We start from the raw sequence: 20,605 nt of genomic DNA, 5'->3' as shown, positions 1-20,605 counted from the left end.
TTCAACCTCTGCTCCTACTGATCACCACCGTTTCCTCTCCTCAAATTGACAAGTTGCTGCATCTTCGGTCGACTGCTGCTCGAGGGTTAACTTTCAGGGCAGCCCGCGGAAGTACGAACAGCGAGCGTCGTTGGTGGTTGTACGGTATTTTCCGGCCCCTTCTTCCTGAACATAGCTCTGGCCGCCATTACGCGCTTGTGCTACGAACCTACGCGATCGCGACAAAGAACTTCCGACGACTTTACTTCAGCATCCATTGACCGCTTCCAAAGTCAACGCCTGGCCACAGTCTTGCTGGTAAGACACATCCCCCTGTCACCGTCGTTCGCTCCCTAGTCCCTCTCGAAAGGCCGTCGTCCTCTTCGAAATGGGAGATGCTCTACGTGTTTTCTCCAAGCTCACAGCATTCTCTTCCCTGGCACCTCAAGATAGCTCAGATGGGGCATCGTGAAAGTGGAAGCTGACCTTGGGAGTTCCTGTGTAGACCTCTTCAATCCTGTCTCGATCGGGCTACTTCCGGCTGGGGCCGCCCCGACCCGTCTGTCTGCACTGACCACCTGCCACTGTTGGGTCTGCTTCTGCTTTCTTGGTCGACGATGAACACTTCCCAGGGCCAAGGCCAAGCGCGAGCGCAGCCCCACCCACGAGAAGATCTGCACCGCTTCGTGAATGAGCTCAATGTTCGCTACAACATCGGCATCCCGATTCCTGATCCTGGTCTCACTCCAGCCATGCGGAGAGAGACCGAGGATGCTGCCGGGAGGATCTACAGACGTCTTGAGACCCATTTCTTCATGGGAGGGCTAAGTACGCTCAACGACCTCCTCGTCAACTTTGACTATGAGGCCAAGGGCTTCTGGTCGAATTGGGTCCAGAAACCCGGCGCCGATCCCAGTACCCTTCCACAGACTGCACAACCACCTCTTGCCGCCAGTCTTGTGCAGAGGGACTGGCTTCAGACCATTTTCAACCGCCTCCTTGATGAGGCGAAGCCGAACACACGAGAACCTAGAGTCTTTGCAAGGACAAGAAGCGGGCCTAGCGCCTTCGCTGCATCCTCTTCACGAGGCAGTTTGGCCGTCTCTGACGGCGCGACGCTTGACCCTCTCAAGAGGCGCCAGGATGACTTACAGGCCGACAATCCCGCTAAGAGACGGAAGGCCGCTGCTGTCCAGGACTCAGCTGCTTCCACTTCCGCTTCTACCTCGGCCTCCGCACCCAGTCGTCCCGGGCCACGTGCTGATACAGGTCGTGTCGATGTGTCTGGCCCTTCAAGTGCTGCAGTGGCTGCACCACCAGCCTTGTACAGGCCCGGAACAGAGCCTGCTTCTAGGTCATTCGCCTCAGTGAGCACTGCTGAAACGTCTTTTCACTCAGCGATCTTCTCCGATGCCGATCAGCCAATACCTACCCAAGACACTGTGGAGGTAAGTATGCCGGAGCAGTATCAGCAAACACAATGTTCCCAACAATCGTATGTTGACACACCGTCCTCGGGGACGCAAGCTGCCCTTCTGAAATTGTTTCAAGAATATGAAGATCTTGCCTCCAAGCCGAGTGGTAAAGACCCATCATCATCCACCATTGAGCCGTCAGATGCCGTGATTTCGTCCGGACCAGCAGATGGCTTCGTCTCTGCGACCGAGAGAGTCGGCGCGAAGGAAATTGTCACAGCAGAGGAAGGTGTTCCCGTCATGCAACAGCGATTGCGAGGTGTGTGGCCAAAATGTCCTAGCTGGTTGCGAGCCGCCCCATTTCCAGTGGTCTGGGAAGTAACAAGGGTTGCTCAAAGCTGCAATGTGGATCTAATGACAGTGGCAAATCTTCAATACGACAAGGAATGGCACGAGCAGAAAGCTCTGCGGAGGGCTCTGTGGAGGCATGAGGCCTTTCAGGGCAAGGCCTTCCCAGAGCCTTCAATGGACGCGGCCTGGGCTGCTAGTATTGATCCGTCCACTTGTCTGTTCGACCAACAGGTTGTTTATTCGGCATCTTTGGACCTGATAAGGTCGGTTCCGAATGTTCGTTTCTCCATGCAGCCGTTGAAGCTGGAGCGATCACATCGGCTGGCACGCCAGTTTGGAGCCGATCGCTTTCTGGAGCTGCTCTTGCCCTCGCCCGACTCGTCCAACCTGCGGGCTTACATCAGAGACGATGGTTCCTTCTTTAATGCCGTCGTCGCATGGTTATCAGATGACCATGCCTTGTGTGGACGTATGTGGAAGGCATTCTATACCAAGAGCGGTGGGTCGCGGAAGCCCCAGAAGGACCTACAGATCGGACCAGATCCGAGGCCAGTCTACAAGGATCGCATTTTCTTCTTTGCCGAGAAGAGTCAGAGTGATAACTCTTTCGAACGAGTATCGCTGCTCATGATGCTGAGATGGGCCCTGAATATTCGCAACCACAAAAACAGGTCCCAGCCTGCATTAAAGTTGTTTCAGAGAATATCACTTGGTAAGTGTGGTGGCGTCCCCGAGGCGAACTAAAGAGGGAGGCGCCGGTCCCAGGCTCATTCTTTCATTGTAGTCCTCAGCAGAACTAGCCCGACAGTCATCTTCGAACCCAGCCAGATGAGGCATTACCTAGAGGACATTGTCTCCCCCACAGGCAAGGTCATGAATGACGGCATTGCCAGAATGTCACCCGCAGTCGCAAAGGCGATCCGGGATCGTCTTGGGCTTTTGACTATCCCTTGTGCCATCCAAGGCCGCCTCGGCAGTGCCAAGGGCATGTGGATCGTCAGCGAGGCTCCAGGGGCCCCTTTCAGCGACGAGATCTGGATAGAGACATATCCTTCTCAGCGGAAGTGGGAGCTGGACTGGGGAAAGGCTGACCCTCAGCACCGGACGCTGGAGATACGCAGCTACGCCTCGATGCCCAAGCCGGCGAGCTTCAATCTTCAGTTTCTTCCTGTTCTTGAGGATAGAGCTCCTGATAAGGGCCTGATGAGAGAAGCAGTCGGGAGCTTGCTTAAGGATAACCTTCAGAGAGACCTAGATGGACAGAAGAAGGCGCTGCAATGCCCTCTTCAATTCCGACAGTGGTGCCATGAGAATTCTAGGCACAAATTCGACCGGATTGTTCATGGCCACGTACCATATCAGGGTGGCTCGCCTGTGGAGGACGAGGAACTCATGAACAGTATGCTTGATGCTGGCTTTGAGCCCAAGGCTAACAAGTTTCTGAGCGATATTGCGTACAATCTTCAGAAGCGTAAGTGTGAGATCCTTACAAAGAAGCTCAACATCACAGTAGGACGCTCGGCATACCTTTACATGGTGGTTGACTTCCGTGGCGTCCTCCGAGAGAACGAGGTGCACATTGGCTTTTCGACAGCTTTCCAGGCCGATGAGAATTGGGCCAGAACGATGGTCCAGGGTCCCGTTCTGGTTGCACGATCTCCAGCGCATTTCGTGTCCGATATTCAGAAGGTTCAGGCAGTGTTCAAGCCTGAGCTTGCCGACCTCACGGATGTGGTGGTGTTCTCTAGCAAAGGTGATGTCCCGCTCGCCGAGAAGCTGTCAGGTGGTGACTACGATGGAGATTTGGCATGGGTTTGTTGGGACACCCGCTTCGTGGACAACTTCGAGAACGCCGTGGTACCGCAGCAACCCGACCTTTCGCAGTGGATGTCTCGAGACAAGGAGACATTGGATGAAATCCGATCGAAGCACGCGGAAGCCGAGAAGCCCCTGGCGAGCGCTGTGGCGGAGATGATGCGAAAGTGCTTCGAGTTCAACCTTAGCAAGAGCATGTTGGGCATCTGTACGAATTATAAGGAGCGATCATGCTACCACAAGAACACCGTTTGCGATGATGCGGCAACAGTCCTCAGCACTCTCCTCAGCAATCTCGTTGATCAAGCCAAGCAGGGCATTGTTTTCACCGAGCCCGATTTTCGGCGCTTACAGCAAGATCTCCGTCTCCCGTCTTATGCGGAAGACCCGCTTTACAAGAGAGAGCGTTTACCAGATGGGCACCAGTATGAGCACATTATCGATCATCTCAAGTTCAACATTGCCAGGCCGACTATCGACACTGAGCTGAGTACATTCCACGCTGCATTGGGGCTGAACAAGGCGGCAGAAGAGGGGCCTTCACACTGGGATAAAGACCTTGCTTCTTGTTATAAAGAGCTAGTTGATCTGACCACACCAAGCAAGCTCGTCGCTCGTCTCAAGGATGATATCCAGGCTGTGGCCAGTCGTTGGGACACTCTTATGCAGACACGCGACGACACTATTGGCTTTCCGGAGAAAGTAGCGCGAATTTACGCGCTGTGGCAGGAAATCGCGCCCCAAGAGGAGACTTCGGGAAGCACAGTATCCAAAGTACCGCACATGCTGCGCTTGGGGGGCGAGACGTCACAGTGGGCTATACTGAAAGCCAGTACTGCGTTTTACATGTATTGCAACCGCAGTGGCACAGGCTTGAAAATGAAGCCACGCTTCGTCTGGCAGATGGCCTGCCGGCAGCTTTGTTACATCAAAGCAGAAGCGGTCACATCAAGAGGCTTGTCTGGCGCGGTGGGCGCTCCGACAGCGGTCATCCCCTCTATGTATGCAGGCTTGCGACCAGATGCCAAGTATGTCAAACAGGTGACTGCAAGAATGGACGGTGGGAGTCAATTCGGTCTCGAGGGTGATGAAAGCGACGAGTTGGACGAGGACGATTGACGAGTAATGGCTACGGACGAGATGGCGACTTCAGCATTCGAGGGGGAACGGTGCAGTTGAAATTTTGACGAGTCTCCGGGCTGTCTGCACCGAGCCTCTGACACAAGACGCAAATGAACAAGCTGGCCTGCGTCTTCTTTTCTAAATACTCACTGTGATGGTCGCTTTCGTGCGTCTCCAACGCCTCTACGCTGCTTTCGTTCGCAAGACATGGAAAGCTATGCTGATTTATGAGTAGATGAGAAACGACAACGACCATGCTACAAGCCAGAGAATAAGCGTCTGGATCGGGCTTGGGGGAGAACTAAAATTTCACCTGCCCTTGGGCAAGGGTAGGAAGGTCGCCCCTATCGACACTGGTCTTCAATAGGTCATATGTGTACAAAAAGGTATTGTAATTAATGCGGATTTTAGTACGAGTCCTTAGCTTTGGTACTGAGGGATGTGAGAATACTGTCTAAATATTTATATCTTTAATCTTTTAATATTACTCTTACTTGACCTGCAATTTCTAGTACTTCATACCCCTGCGACAGAAAGAGAGGGGTGGAGGAACCAGACAACACGAGAATAACAACAGCCAACGTTCAGCTCCATCTTGGTTCACAAGGTACACTATCCAGTGCGATTTCGCCAACTTCATTTGCTCTGATTGAGAAGCACTGAAACTCGCTCGGGCCCGCCTCCGCTAACACAACACGAATGCGCCGCGTACGAACCGTCGATATCATCGCCAATCGTAACGGCCGCTACTGTATGCCGCCGCCTGAAATCTCAAAAGACAAAGCCCTCGCGGGCATGTGGGCATGTGCCACCGATTGATCGTCTGAATTGGTGATATCACTGGCAGATGCTAGTGTCATCATATGAAAGCCTGAAAGGCCCAAGGTCTATATAGAAGAACGGCCGTCTGTATTCCTAGGAGGAGTGCTCAGTCGACATCCTCTCACCTCCGTCTTTCACCTTTGCCAATCTTGCTGCTTCTCACTTGTAGTCCAATCTATCACCAGTATCATCATCATCAAGATGCAGGTCCTCCAGGGTTTCGTTTTCATAGCCATCATGGCGGCACAGGCCACGGCTAAAGCTGTGCCTCCTTCTTACCCTCCTTACCCCCTTCCTCCTCCTCCTTCTCCTCCTCCAGCAGACCCTCCTCAGTATCCAGGTTACCCCATTCCTCCTCCTCCTCCTCCTCCTCCTCCTCCTCCTCCAGCAGACCCTCCTCAATATCCAGGTTACCCAGGCGGACCGTGGCCGCCGCCACCGCCACCACCATCACCACCTAGCTGGCCTGACGTGCCCATCCCGCCCAGCCATATCGACTTCGGCTGCGTGCAGACGGGGAAGGCCTTGCTCAGTCTTGTGCCCCGCTGCGCCGAGACGTGCGTCGCCCGCGGCCTCGCCGCCGACGGCTGCGCCCCGGACGACCACATCTGCCACTGCAAGAATGCAGACCGGTCGGCCCAGGTCATCGGGCCGTGTGCATCGGCGCCCGATGCCACCCCGTTTGGGGCGTGCTCGGCTGTGGACCTGAAGGCGCTGGAGGACATCACGAATGCGTACTGTGGGTTTTGGAACGGGGTGGCTGATCGGGCGGAGAAGGAGGCTTTTGCGAAATGTAGGGAGGGGTGTGGTGATCACTGTGGGAAGAAGGAGTATTGATCAGATTCTGGGGGGGATAATGGGTTGAGTAGTAGAAGGGGTGGAGTTAGTATTTACCAAAGTTTTTCACTGGTGGGACGAGATGAGGTCTTGTCAGGATTGATCAGTAACGGCCTGCTTGTGGGAACGTATCTTGTGATGATATTGATCAGGTATGAGAAAATGGCAACGTCATCAATGTCACAACTCATCAGAGACCTGGTTTGAAATGTGTGGTGAATTGCTCGAGAACTACATATCGCAGCATCAATATGGTCCAAAATACTGTCAACTACATCATCTATAGAGTCATGATAATCAGAGGTTTCATAGCTTGCTGGGTCTGGACTGTACCAATGAGTGACTTGACCTAGGCAGAGAATAAAGCTGGTGTAACTATTTTCCAAGGGTAGAAAGAATGAACAGGCCACCACGAAAATGCACAAGCATAGATGGGATCCCGGGGGATTGACCGATAAGTGGCCCGGTCATTTCAGGGCTCTGACCGTCAGATGCCACAGTTCTTACTTGATTTTTCTAAGTACTTACGTATGATGTGCTGACGATATTACTTGACTAGATCCGCGGAGCTTCCGCAGCGGCTCTCAGTATCTGCCGCTTATAAATGTAATACCCGGTTCACCTCGCCGGGCATTCCGTCGATGTCCGTCTCCGAATGGTGGATTCTGCCGATGGGGCGCAACTGATCCCAAGATGTGTGCAAATTGAAGGAATCGCCAAATGAGCTGCGGCATGATCATTGTCGAGGCCGGAAAGACCGAGGGGATTGCTGCCCGACCCCGGAAACGACCTCTGTTTGGGACATCAACGCAAGGCATAATCCTACCGGTCGTCCAGTCACGTCCACTTATACAAGCAGTGAAGGTCTTTATTTTTATATATATTTGCATCTTGCTCTTCCTCGAGACCAATTTGACCTGACAGCAACGATCAGCTCCCAAACATTCACATCACAAACAAACAACACAATTCAATTATCAGTCTCGTCTCATCATTCATTCTTTGACTGGTTATAAAATTCAACAAGCCCACGACAACATGGCTGGTGAAACTCCCATCTACACCGTCGTCATCGGTATCCACCGAGTCACAGCCCAGAAGACAGACGAGCTCCTCGCCGGGACCCCCTTCAAGCTAGCAGCCATCCTGGACCTGACAGAGTCGCCTGGCACCCTCCAGTACTCGCCGCAGAACCTCGCCGTCGTCCTCAACGCCCTTTATCCGAGGCCTCGAGTCCTCATGACCGGCACTGCCATCCCGGACGACATGCTGCCGGCTATCGAGGCGGCTTGGGAGGAATATGTACAGCGCTGGAGCGTGGACGGGCTGTGGTTGGCTATGAGCAAGACGCATCCTAGCCCTGGGGGACCGCCGCCTCCGGGGGCGCTGGAGTATGCGATGGAGACCCTGAATAAGAGATTTCAGAAGTGATTTGATGGGCAGTGAAGCGAGTGTATTGGGGCGCGAAGTACATTCAAGGCGTGCTCTTGTTGGTGCGAGAAGGGAAATCCTGGGAGAAGGGCCAGCATGACAAGGTTGTGGTCTGAATCAGATGAATGAGCTTGATTGTTGTGACAAATCAATTGTCACTTTGTATGTGCTCGAAACACACTGTCTAATATCCACTCAACCTGTTAAAGAATCATACTCGACTCAAATAAATCTCAGACAAGGAACTCCTGTTCTGATTCTACGTCCCTATGTACACGTTAATAATTTAACCCTGCGCCACCTCCCTCCCTCAACAATCTTTCTCTTCACATTCCACTGTTGCCAGGAACCATAGGACTGGTCTTTGCGCGCGTCAGCTCTGTCGGCAAGCTCAAGTGTCGTGACCGGAACCGCTCGTTGCCATCTCTAAACAGCGGGTGTGAGAGCAACGGTGGCGTCTTGAGCCTCACACTCGGTGGGCGCTGGGATATATCGCCATCGCCACTGTCATTGCCGGTGCCGTTGATTTGTTCTGGAATGGTTGCACTGGTGCTCTTCTGATGGAGCCGCGAGCCTCTGTCATGATGAAGTCGCCACGTCCGCTCCACATTCGCCTGCGCAAGCTCCCAGCTCACGTACTTTTCATCCGCTATCGTGATGTTCTCTTGGGGGCCCTTCTCTACAGTCTTGACGTTCCTGTTGCCGTGATAAGTGCTTGAGGGAGGCTGCGACAAGGCGTCTAGGCGGCGCTGTTGCGACTTGCGGATTATGCGGATGCGCTGGGATTCCTCGACGGACAGGCGTTTGGAAACGAGGCGGCAGCGTCTTTCGTACTCGTTGTAGGTGATGCCTGGTTCGTTGATCCACGACTCCTGGCATGTGCTGGTGTCCAGGTGCAGTTCGTTGCGCAAGCGTAGGACCACGAGGATCACGGAGGCGAGGAGGATGAGGCCCCCTATGGAGGAGAAGACCAGGATGATGGGAAGAATGTCGGCAGGGAGGGGAGTTGAGTTGGCTCTAGAACAGATCTCGGGGATGATCATGGCTGCTGTTGATTGGGACGATGGTAGTTTGTGGTAAGTTAAGGATGTATTTCCAAGGTGTAATTCAACGCAGGATTGCGAGGGATCTGAACCACACGAGACAGAGGACTGGTTCGTAGATCGTGTGGAAAGATATGGAGAATAAATGAAAACCTGGCACCTAGACAGTAGGACTGGGCGTCCTCGCAACAGCCACCAAGGGAAATGGTGGTGTTGTCCGGCCGAATAATGTGTCACCAAGACAGTCGAGAACACGAGCTCTCTTCTCTCATGTGGCCTCCATGATGCTCAGTTAGCCCCGGCCCAAGCAAAAACCTGGCAGCCCACGACTGGGCGGTCATGATGGCAGGCAGCCGCACAGCACACGGTTCCCTACATGCAGAAGCATCCTGAAGCGGGATACAAATGGACACTAATACTAATCTGCCCAGAGGAAAAAGAAAAGAGAGAGGGCCTAGCAGTGGACGGAGAGAGACCGCTGCCCTCCCACATCACTGTATGCAGCGTGTCCATTCAGCTACACAGCGCCTCAGAAGCTGGGTCTACACGCCTGCATTTGTTTCCTTCTTCTACGTTGCCAGCTTTGGAAGGCTTAAGGCACCAAGGGCCCGCCCAACTTGCCAAATTGTAGCTCGTTATTGGTCGCGATGCGAGGACCATGTGCCCGCTTCCTGACAACACAACGAGAAAAGCCATCTCGCCACGGGGGCAGAAGATGGAGAGTAGGACAGGTAAGGTATTCGTGGTACCACTACTCCGGTCAGAAATCTCGGAACAGAAGAAAAGAAACGCAGGGAAGTGTAGTCTTGTCAAGGTGCTATTGGGCCGCGGGAGCCAGCCACGTCGTGACGTGACATGCACATCTATGCTTCATTTGGAGTTTGTCTCGTAATCGATAAGGAATAATGTGCACATATCGGTATATGCATGCACAGCCCCGGATTGCTTTTTCACCTTGATGTAAAACATGGTTATAATTAGAGACGACAGTGGGAGACGGGGCAAATGTATCAGCAGGTCCGGCCACTAATGTGTGCTTGATACAAATACGACCTTGGAATGCATCATGTGAACGAAGAAGCTCATGAGTACTAAGGATAGTGAAACGGATAAAGAAAAAGAAACATGCCACCAAAACTTGTGGCTGGCTCGTGTAGGTACTGGTTGCAATCCAGCGGACCCATCATGGTATGATTCTGAAAAGCCAGTGGCTTGCTCGGCGACTTTTTGGCCTGGCAGAGGTTACAACGGCTCAGGTAGTGACAGTTGGGAATGATCTATTTTTGGTCATTTTGGTGGCAGCATATCGTCAGTCCATCATAGTAGTCACTGCGAGTCTGTTTGATCATATAACAATGACTTTGGTCTATTGTAGCTTTGCATCGTATTTCTTCGAATGCTTATCTGTGCCTTACTCATCCTGAAGACACTCGATATTTTCCAAAGTCTAACCGTTAAGAAAGCACATGCTCGGCCTCGGGACCCCTTGGAAAACGGACTGAGACACTAGATCGACCGCGTAGATGTGTCATAGACCAAGTCGCTGACCACCGGCGTCAAACGGGAACATAATTAACATCAAACAGCACTGCCGCGCAACGAAGACCCATAACGAGCTAGATGTCTAGTGGTCTTTCAAGGCGTACCCCGCCCATGGTCGTACTGCAGATGCCTCCCACCCTTGGACTGCCTTGATGAGGGTAGGGTGCTCGGATTGAGGAGGAAGAGGCCTTTTGCAATTGGTGGCCCAACATTGTTCATGACCGCAACCACCACGGGAGCCTGCCTACAGCAGCCGGAGCGGTGAAGGTATCGAATGCTAAGAGAAGTATATTGTAGTGAGGTGGGGATGCATCTATCCCTCTCGCTTTCCCCTCCTTTTATCCTAACATCTGGCGTGTGGCTTGCATTGTGGCAAAAAGTATACAATGAATGGATGCCTAAGTAAGATCTAAGTGCCCAAATGCAATACTCTCCACCTTATTGGTCCTTTGATCTGAACAGACTCCACTTCTGTTGGTATCCTTTGCTTATTCCATCGGGACACTAGATGACTCTCTGTCTGATGTCAAGCACCTGTCTTTGTTCGCAACGTGTACAACCATCTGTTTCGGCGTGGGAACTTCATATCCCAGCGGGCGCAGCAGCCATTGTAACAGAGATACTCAGACGAATCGAGCATGACTAGAATGCGATTCTAGTCCTAGATGGCTTGCCCGCGCAGAACCTACAGCGTGAGGTCATTACACATAGGTCAGCGCCTTCATTGGAATGCAACGGCCTCCGTTGGTGTTCAGAGTATCAAGTGCATACATGCTGACGAGACACAGCTCCGGAGTCTGAAGAATACACAGACATCGGCACAGCTCTCTGCAGCAGTGTCTAGACGTCCTCTCCTCTGTGACGACTCGTGCCTCAGGCTGCCGTGGTCGCGCGATGGATAGAAAGAGTAAACCCAAACGGCCGCTGTACACAATTTCTGAGGACCATACAGATGATCACAAAGTATTCAAGAAGCGTTGTTCAGCCTTCCGCAAGACATTTGATTCATCTCCGTCCCGGACAGGTGGGCTGGCATCTGGCCCTATCCCCTCCGTGTCTCAGTCTGCTTCCAATGCCCGAGAGAACATCGGGGTGCAGCAGACCACGGAGGCCCCGATACCATACACCGAAGAGGAAAGAAAGAGCAGAAGAGTGCCTCAAAACGTCGCAAGTCTTCCTCGATCTAGCACAGGGCAGAATGTGGCGAAGGAGGATTCCGTTGATCGGTCGGGATGGTACTGCTATTACTGCGCATCTGGACCTATGGATCGTTCCTGTGATATTTTCTGTACGAATTGCAGACGGAGGATGAAGAGTTCGATTAACATTGGATGAGCTTGGTTTCTATCTGAGATGGGGCGCAGGCTGAGGAGCGTAGAAACTGTGGGAGAAAAACTAGCTTATATAAACTATTTTGCCTATAATAATATAGAAGGTCCTGGAACTCTACTCCCCAGCCCCTACCCAAGGGATGGGTAGATACAACCCTCAAAATGTAGCCATGTTCTCCACAGATAAATGACGTAAAAGGAAGGTCCTCTAGTCTCTTTGATAGTTTATATGATTTTCAGATATGCATTACGTTCAACATGGTTCTTTTCCTTTCTTCTTCCTCTCCACAATATCAAAGCCTTCAGGCTTTATGTAGGCATTGCCAAACCTGCGCTGACCACCCTGTCGCACCACCCGGTGCTATTATAGTAATGAAATCCAGGTATTGAATAATACAAATCGTTTCAACGGATGCTGCCCCTTCCTGTAAGGTACAATGCTCAACAAGAAAATTCTGTCTGACAGAACTGATATGGGAGAGCGTATCAACTTTTCCAGGGACCGTCAGTTTTGCAAGTTCTTGTCAGTCCAGTCGCTCGACGGATATTTGCTTGGTTCGCTAGTATAATGTGAACCTTGCAGTATTTAAGTAGTTATAGATTCACAATGTCTGGATGAGAGATTGTGACATAACCTCTGGCGTCAATTATGGTCACTTAGGAGAGGTGAAGAAGACAAGTATAGCAGATTTTGTAGACCCAGTCATAGAGTCGACGCTTCTGAGGATAACATAACTGAGTGCTATATAACATATTATGAAAAACAGTAAATCACCCTTCTCAGTGCATCTTTGAGAACAAGGTAGCAGCAGCAGCAGTAGTAGTTCATCACATACAAACTTACATATAAATTGCCAGTCGTGACGATCCAGCACAGAACTCAGTGGTATTTCCTGAACACATTATCCCCTCACAGTCCCTGGTGTCCGCACCCAGGCTCACCGGAGGCATGGCGCTCCCACAGTAACATTCCGTGCCAGCCTCCACGCCACTGACGTTAAACCCTTTGGCCCCGCAGCCGGTGATGCAGTTCTCAACTGTCATGTTCTTGGTCGAGGTGAAGGTGTAGGACGAAAGGGTCCGGTTGGATTGGGTGTCCATAAAACATCCTTGGAAGGTCTGGGTGGTGTTACCTTCTTTCAGGGATGTGGAGTTGACCAGCACTGGTGGGGGTTGTGTTGTTGACTGGTAGATGCTGAGACGGGATGGGCCTCCGCAGATCTGAGATGCGGCACCTGGACACGTCATATCGCAGGATGTTTCCTCGGTGGTGGCGGAGCTTGGGACGAAGATTGGGCCGCAGTAGCATTGCGTACTGTATTCACTAATTATAGGCGGTCATGTTAGCAAACAAGGCCGTGAGTGACAATGACAAGATTCTCTGTGCAGGTGAGGTGGACTTACAGTCCTGCATAGGGATACTGATGATTTGCGCAATAAGTAGTGCACATGGCCACGGTCATGCCGCTGTTCACAAGAGATGACCCTCGTAGTGTTCGGTTGGTCGGACTGTCATTGACACAGCCGACATAGGACCATCCAGCTGGTGCTGAAGACAATGATGATGCGGTGGACACTATCGAAGGCGGCGCAGAGGATACCAGGGATTTAGAAGGCAGAGTTATCTCCGCATTGCTTGTTGTGAGTTCTGACGAGCTCCTGACGAATGATGTTGAAGATGCACTCACTGATGAGCCGACGGAGGTCACTGAGACAACTGGACGCCCGGTGATTGAAGTCGGCAATTGTGTTGTCGTGGTTGCAGAAGCTGATTCTGGTGATGGAGTAACGAAACTGGCTTCCGTGCCAATTGATATCACAGGTCGCCCGGTAATAGATGAGGTCTCACCCGATGATGAAGAATCTGATCCGGAGACCAATGGCACAGTGCTGATCTTGGCTGCCGCCGCAAAAGAAGTGACAATACTCGAAGCCGAGCTCGATGAAGTAGCAGATGCTGAGCTTAGAAGCCTCGCGCCCCATACCCCATCATTTACCACACCAGCCACCAAACTATCTTTCATGTAGTTCGGATTATTGATACCCGGCAGCCAGGAGAGCGCAACGCAGCCTGTGGTGGTCGAACAAGCCTCGCAGGCCTCAGCGTAGGAACTCACATAGTCGACTGCAAAATCGCCGCCGTCACGGTCGAGGTAGCACTCAAGCATGAAGGTAGCGCCGTTGAGGGCGGTGTAGACCGTGCCGTTGCTGGTGGGACACGAGATGGAAACTGTTGGCGTGGGTGCAGATGAAGATGAAGACGAGGTGCTGGTTGATGTGGATGTGGTTTTTGTTGAGGTCGAAGGGGTTTGAGAAGATGATATAAGGGAAGATGAGGACAAGCGGGTACTTGAACTGGTTTTGGTGCTGGAAGTCAATGACAACGAAAACGAGGAGGTTGTCGTGTCTGTACCGTCCAATGCGTAAAGAGACAGACGAGACGAGCCACCACAATATTCCTCTTGATTCCCAGCGCAGACCATCGTACACCCACTCGTCTGATTCTTACCAGACACACCAGTCCCAGACTCGACATTTATCGTATCTCCACAATAGCACTCGTCACTATATTCCGTGCCAAAATATGTGTACCCTTCACAAGCAGCCGCACACGTCTCAAGGGTCGTCGAAGAGCCGAGTCCTGGTGCCGACCCAGAAAGAGCTCGAGCTGCGGCATCATCGCCGTAGCAGCCCAAGAAATAATAGTCGCCCACAGTAGATGGCTGGGTGGGACCTGTATAACCTGGAGCGAGAGTACCGTTCTCGGGGAAATAAGCTGTGACATCGTACCAGATGGAAATGTATCCACCGTCACCACCACAATACTCGCTTGCATCGCCAGCACAGGTGTACCCCTCACAGTTGGCATCGGTGGCGAGAAGAGATGATGAAGGTATGGAATCGCCCCAATAACACTCATCTGTGTATTCCACACCAGCAAAGGCCACCTTCTCTGCATAAGCCTCGTCCTGGCAGAAGCCGATCGAGTTATTAGCCGACACAACCCCCGAAGACTCGATCCGGGATACCGTGCTGTCGAGATAGCAGCCCAAATATCGAAATCGAGCCGACCCATCCGCCAGCTGTGGCCCGACCTGCGCCGCTTCCGTCGTTCCTGTGAAGTTCACGACGTGAACGCCCCACGTGAGATCGTTGAAGTTTAATGTCCACGCTGCGGCATATGTCGTGGCTGGCGCATTGATCTGTGCGGCTGGGGGCTCGAAGTAAACCGTGCCGGTGCTGTTTTGCCCTGGTGCGATCTCGAGGCCTTCGGCCAGGTCGCCTTCGGGGTTGGTCGCGCCCAGGTAAGTACCTTCTGGAGGCTTGGATTTTGTGACGATGAGATCAGATCCGCCCGCGTTTTGTACCAAGAGGGTGATGGTCTGGTCGGTGTCTCCTGGACCTGTACCAAAACTGACAATGTACTCCCAGTCCTCATCGGTGTCGGGAGAATTTGGAATCAGAGACCATCCTCCTTCTCCGTCCGAGTAGTACACTTTTGCTACAGGCTGTGAGTCTGCAGAGGCATCGAGGGTTACGTACACCATCCCTCCATTGGTCCAGATGCAGAGAATTGTGAAATAACTGCCGACAATGTTGGTGTTGAACTCGACCTGGACGGTGAGCGCGGATCCCGCTGCTATGCTGGACCCCAATGCAGGCAGCTCTGTTGTCGAAAAGTACCCGTTGCTGTCCAGCACAGTCTCATTGTTGGTTGTTGTCGTGAGATTTGTAAACGTTGTGTCGTCGTCTGAAGGGTCCGTGTTGGTATAAGCATACCTAAGAATTTCCAGACCTGCTTCGCCTAGGTTGGAGAGGACAAACGCGTTATCCGAAGCACCACTCGACACGGGACCGCTTGAGGAATTGGTGACGACCACAGCGCTGAAATCAACCTGGAGTGGGTTCACAGCTGGGTAGGCATCGCCTGTGATGGCATCGCCCGTGAAGGAGATGCTTTGTGTGCTTGCATATTCGGCGACGTCGTTGTCCATTGTGATGGTGACGACTGCGGATTTGGACCCTGGCACGAGTTGTGTTGTGTTGCCACCGCCGCCAGTGGTAGAAGAATAGCCGGTCAAGTTGAACACCACATCCAGAGTAAAAGACTGACCAGCAGCCAACGGGAGAGGAAACGCATCTGACGAGGAAAGGCTGTAGTATACACTGCCAATAGCCAGAGACTCAATCGTGGTACCGATCAAAGCCGTGCAAGAGACACTATCCACAGCAGATGATCCGATGTAGACGTCGCCAAAATTGACAGGTCCTGTGCAATTAAGAGGCAGCGTGACGGGAGATCCATAGGCAATTATGTATCCTGGGGCTGTAGTGTAAAACCGTCCGTCACCAAAAACCAGTCGTTGAAACTTGGAAACCTGGCCTGAAGCAGGGAGAGTGATGGGCACAAGCACTCCGTCTTGAGGAACAGCGTTGTAGGCACTGATGCCGTTGTCGGGATCGACAATCCAGAGGATGCCGGTGCCTTCTTGACCGTCCAAGGACGTGACCATGGGTGCGCTGACGGCAGGTCGGCCTGTGGTGGACGTGGCCGTCTCGCCTGCGTAAGAGAATTGTGGTCGACCAGAGGCGTCGAATCCCAGAGCATAGGCATAGACAGGCGTGCCCGAGAGGGTCATGTAGATATACCCACCTTCCAAGGGATACGATGCCACTGTTCCAAACATGGCCGCACCAGCCGGCGGAGTGATGGTCTGGAGGATATTGTCACCTGAACTGGCTCCCGTCTTGTATCCTCCAAGATTGTCTGCGTTCATGACAAAACACTGCCCATTCTTGCCACAGGTGATGGCAATATTATTAACCCCTCCGCCGCTGAAGGGAGTTGTCAAGAGAGTGACACCACCACTACCAACATCCCGATCTGCACCATCCATGGCTTGATAGGCAGCGGGCTCAAAATAGTCTTGTTGGGCCAGCGTGCCGTCCGAGTTGACGAGCATATTGACGACACACTCACTCAGCGTGTCGAGGGTCGTGCGTCCACTGGCCGCCTGTGCGTCATTGATGGTGCTGGTGATCCCATTGCCCGTCGCAAAGAAGAAGCGGTTGGACTGGTCCGAGGCGAGGATGGAGCCCGCCATCCAGACCCCAGCGCCACTTGTGTCTGGCACAGGAGGGGCCCCTGCGCCTGCACTGGTAGCATAGGCCGTGACAAAGCCCCCGTCGCTGGCACGCATCCCTACAATCCAGCCCGTGTAGTTGAACATGTCACAGTGGCCTCCAAACCCGGCATACACAACGCCGTTGAGAAGGTTCAGGGACGGGCGCTGTAGCTGAATCCCAGCCTGGAAGAAACGAGTCTCGTCGTTGGCGGCCTGGTGACCATCCAACACCGTGGGGAACCCAGCCCTTTCTTCCAGAGTGATAGCGTCCACAGCATGGAACCGATATCTGGCATTGTCCACGCCAGAGGTAACACCAGCCTCGTACCCCTTGGACCAGAAGTAGACTGTATCGGTATCTGGGTCAAGAATAGGCGTACCAGTGACTCCCACGGTATCACTGATATCATTACAATCCCCATCAAAATCCGCAATATTAAACGGCCCTTCCCCTTCCTCGTTCATGTCCCGAAAGGCAATGAGCGTGCCATTGACGGCATCCACAGCAAACAGACGGTTTTGCTCGGAAAAAGCAAGTATGATCTGCCTACCGTAGCTGGGAGGGGTGTACACCAATGGTTTTGCGTAGAACTGCTCGTCACCAGTCCCGCTGGTGTAGGCTGGGGTCTTGTATCGCCACAGCTGGCCGAAGCTGCCGCTGGAGATAATGGTCGGGTCCATGTTGTGATTGTCTGCATAGCCGGTCTGGGCGGAGTCTTTTTCAGCCAAGACAAGGTTCACGTCAGTGGATCACTCGTGCTCGCAGGTGTTTTGGGTAACGGCTGATGTAGCAAAGATACGCACCGCCGTCTATAATTGTGTCTGTCGCATCTAGACCACAGACCAGGCGCCCTGTCAAGAGAACAAAGCCCAGCAGAGCGCGATACGCCCACCATGAGCCCATGGTGATTGACGCCGGCCCAATAATGAGACCCCTCGTTCCAGCCTCTCAATGTAATGCTGCTGTTGCTACTGTATGGAGTGTCGTAGTGGTTTTCTCTCTTGTTCTCATACAATAATGGGTACACAAATGAGAGACATGGGTTCAAATTGCCCAATAGGGCGAATATCTTCTGAGTGGCTGGCAGGGTAGCCCGGGCTAATTGGCGGAACTGGCCTCATCCGAGCATCTATTGTGCAGACGTGTGGCAACAAGAAAGAAGAGAGAAAGATGTGCGCTCGCGATGTCACCGTAGATCATACATGCAATTGCTGGAAGAGCTGAAGAGAAAGCAACAACATGCTTGAATAGCAGGACGGTCACAATTTCTTAAATTGGCACAATACAATCAATTGCGAAGCTAGAAGAGGGATGGTCTGAGAACAACTCGCAGCTTGTGGACGACGTAAGCAACCAGACTGGTGCCGACGGTGAGAGCAAAAAGCTCCTCGTGAAAGGAAGTGTGCAAGCCCGGCACGAAGAGAATAGCTGCACTGCAGACCTCGTATCATGGCCCTCTTGTTTTTCTTCTTTTGTTCTCTCCCTCTCTCCCTCCCCCCCTTCTTCTTCATCACCTCCGTCCACATTCGACCCTTCGGGGCTGGCGTAGATTGTTTGCAGACTGCAGAAAACGAAGGAGGCCCCCCGGCTGAATTTGCTAGGCTAGATTCATCCTCGTCGGGTCAGCATGCCGTGAACCCCAATGACGCCCGCCGTAGTCGAGACTATCGATCCTTCCATCTCGTGTGTGTGTGTGTGTGTGTGTGTTGACTACAGGCGAAAACATCGGGCTCCGAGTGAAAAAAATTCCGAAGGTAGGGGTGGTGGTCATCATGGGGGGGCCAGCGGGACGGAACATGTAGCCGATAAACTTGGCTTTGGATACAGTACCGCCATTCATCCTGAGCACAGGGGGGGGACTCAAAAGATAAAGCATTGTGAACGATATAAAGCGAACAGAACTCGACTCACTACGAGGCCCAGAACATGGAGGACAAAGTGACATTGGCCTCTCCAGGCCAGCATGGGAGAGGGGGGCAAACCCTCTGCGTTTTACCGCTCAGCTGAAGATAGTTGGTAGAGACAAAAGGACTGTCCAAAAATTCTCGTGTCTGCTACCGTAGTACTGTAGACATAAAAACATCCAAATCAGTTTAGCCTTTCTGCGACTGTGGTGGGGCCGGATCCATCCGCGTGCGTGCTGACCCGTGCTTTGGCTAAGCCAGGGGGGCAAAGGTACCGGTACGAAGTGAGGAGCTGTTGCCAACAAGTGGCATGTACTTCACCATGCATGTAAGATGCAGAAGTGTGTGCCTCGGGTCCTCTGCACCATAGCTATTGTCGGAAGGTCCTCCTCCAATGCCAAGGTCCTACGGCCGTTATCTAGAGGAGGGTGTGGTGGTCGTGCCAGCAAGCATGGGACGCTACCTGCATTGACAACACTCCAAGAGGAAGAAAACAAACAAGGCACGTCGTTTCTGTCCCAAGACTTGGTCAGCGCGGCTTAAAAACGGACGTTTGCTTGGCATTGTTTGTTGACCCGCTGTGGCTGGGTGATGGTGTCAACGCTCCAAAGCCTCCGGGGTCCTGACTAGTCTTGATGAACAATAATAGCGTCCAATGATAGATACTATATTCTTGAACTACTGCAATGACGGCATGACTTCACACGGGATGAAATGTTCAACATTCGCCCAATTAAACTCATTAGATAGTCGTAACCGGTCAAGAGATTGGTTCATCTAGGCTGAAAGGTGAGCTGAGAATATGGACATGTATCGACTGTCTGAGTGATAACATACATACTATCTGGTTTGTGGCTAGAGATAGACAGAACAGATGCCTTCGTAAAGCTCGGTCTAGACTGGAAAAGCTCCATAAGAGATTTCAATCCATCCATATTGCTGAACTCGTATCAATGTATATAAACAGATAATCTGCTACGAACCTGAAGATTCCCTCTAGCTCATTTTCAGTAATTATCTGTCAATCGCTCAAGACTGGCTGAAATACGAGCACTCACCGAATGATTGGGTGAGTTCACTGCAGCTTGATAGACCTTTAGCTATGCAGCCTTTCTCGGTGATCACTGATGGGCAACCACAATCCACGCCGTCTTTTCCGGAGAAATCTTGGGTGGTGATGTTCCAAGTGGCACAGGGCATACCAAAATTCAGTGGTTGTCTTCTTTAATCTTACAGCGCACAAGTTAACGTACCATAAGTGTTACATTGGCCTCTGGACTTGAGGTGTGAAGAATATTTTCCCATTGCAACCCGTCTCAAAAATGTTTCATATTCATTGACGGCCATAGCCAATTCAACACATAGTTACGTATTACAGTTCCATCGGGAGTATCGCATGCCATCCCCGAAAACTATAGATAATGAGACAAAATAGTCAATCTATCAATACGACGCTGATCTGCTATTGGTATAGATTACCTCATCCACGGAAGCCCTCTGCTCAGAGAAAAGCAAAGAAAGAACAAGAAGAAGGACCCTGTTCTGTGTAGTATTTCAGCTAAACACAAAGAGTTTTAGATCATCTTGAGCCTATCGCCTTATCTTTCATCGTTACCCTCTCTCCCGAGCTGAGACACCCATGAAGGCATTAGCATATAGAGATATAGAAACCTCTGCTTCATGAGATATGCTACTGCTTGTGGATGGCGTGCTGAGCTGAAAAAATCATATGTTTACTGGGACCGAAAACTTCATAGGATGTCGTGGTCACACTCTACACGAGAAGATAAGCAATGAGACGAGTTTCACCCTTCTACTGTAGATAGTCCGTAAACGTGGCAATCGTCCACGGGACTTGCCGTCACAAACCAAACAATTGCCCGGTC

The 20,605-nt window shown here is 52.0% G+C and overlaps 5 protein-coding genes across 5 annotated transcripts; 2 read left to right on the top strand and 3 right to left on the bottom strand.

Annotated features, from left to right (window-relative positions):
* Positions 1-596: 596 nt before the first annotated feature.
* Positions 597-4,679, top strand: M406DRAFT_35624 (uncharacterized protein; the record flags this gene model as incomplete). Its single annotated transcript, XM_040923391.1, has 2 exons — positions 597-2,457; positions 2,530-4,679. The coding sequence occupies 2 exons, from the start codon at positions 597-599 to the stop codon at positions 4,677-4,679; spliced, it is 4,011 nt and encodes a 1,336-aa protein (XP_040780475.1).
* A 749-nt stretch (positions 4,680-5,428) lies between these two features.
* M406DRAFT_325020 (uncharacterized protein) lies at positions 5,429-6,229 on the bottom strand (the record flags this gene model as incomplete). Its single annotated transcript, XM_040919940.1, has 4 exons — positions 5,429-5,532; positions 5,630-5,656; positions 5,784-5,961; positions 6,020-6,229. 4 exons carry the CDS (start codon positions 6,227-6,229, stop codon positions 5,429-5,431), a joined length of 519 nt encoding a protein of 172 aa, XP_040780474.1.
* A 1,171-nt stretch (positions 6,230-7,400) lies between these two features.
* Positions 7,401-7,924, top strand: M406DRAFT_354037 (uncharacterized protein; the record flags this gene model as incomplete). The annotated part of the gene is made up of 1 exon (XM_040922812.1): positions 7,401-7,924. A coding segment is annotated over one exon (299 nt), but the record flags the coding sequence as incomplete, so codon positions are not given.
* Positions 7,925-8,098: 174 nt separating this feature from the next.
* Positions 8,099-8,815, bottom strand: M406DRAFT_325018 (uncharacterized protein; the record flags this gene model as incomplete). Its single annotated transcript, XM_040919939.1, has 1 exon — positions 8,099-8,815. One exon carries the CDS (start codon positions 8,813-8,815, stop codon positions 8,099-8,101), a length of 717 nt encoding a protein of 238 aa, XP_040780472.1.
* Positions 8,816-12,528: 3,713 nt separating this feature from the next.
* On the bottom strand, positions 12,529-17,534 carry M406DRAFT_247692 (WSC-domain-containing protein; the record flags this gene model as incomplete). Its single annotated transcript, XM_040916481.1, has 3 exons — positions 12,529-13,012; positions 13,093-13,336; positions 14,045-17,534. Coding segments are annotated over 3 exons (4,218 nt in total), but the record flags the coding sequence as incomplete, so codon positions are not given.
* Between the last annotated feature and the right edge of the window lie 3,071 nt (positions 17,535-20,605).

This window comes from Cryphonectria parasitica, assembly GCF_011745365.1.
Source record: "Cryphonectria parasitica EP155 unplaced genomic scaffold M406scaffold_1, whole genome shotgun sequence".
Lineage (NCBI taxonomy): Eukaryota > Fungi > Ascomycota > Sordariomycetes > Diaporthales > Cryphonectriaceae > Cryphonectria > Cryphonectria parasitica.
The sequence above is the reverse complement of the archived record's forward strand: the minus strand, read 5'-3'. Positions and strand labels throughout refer to the sequence as shown.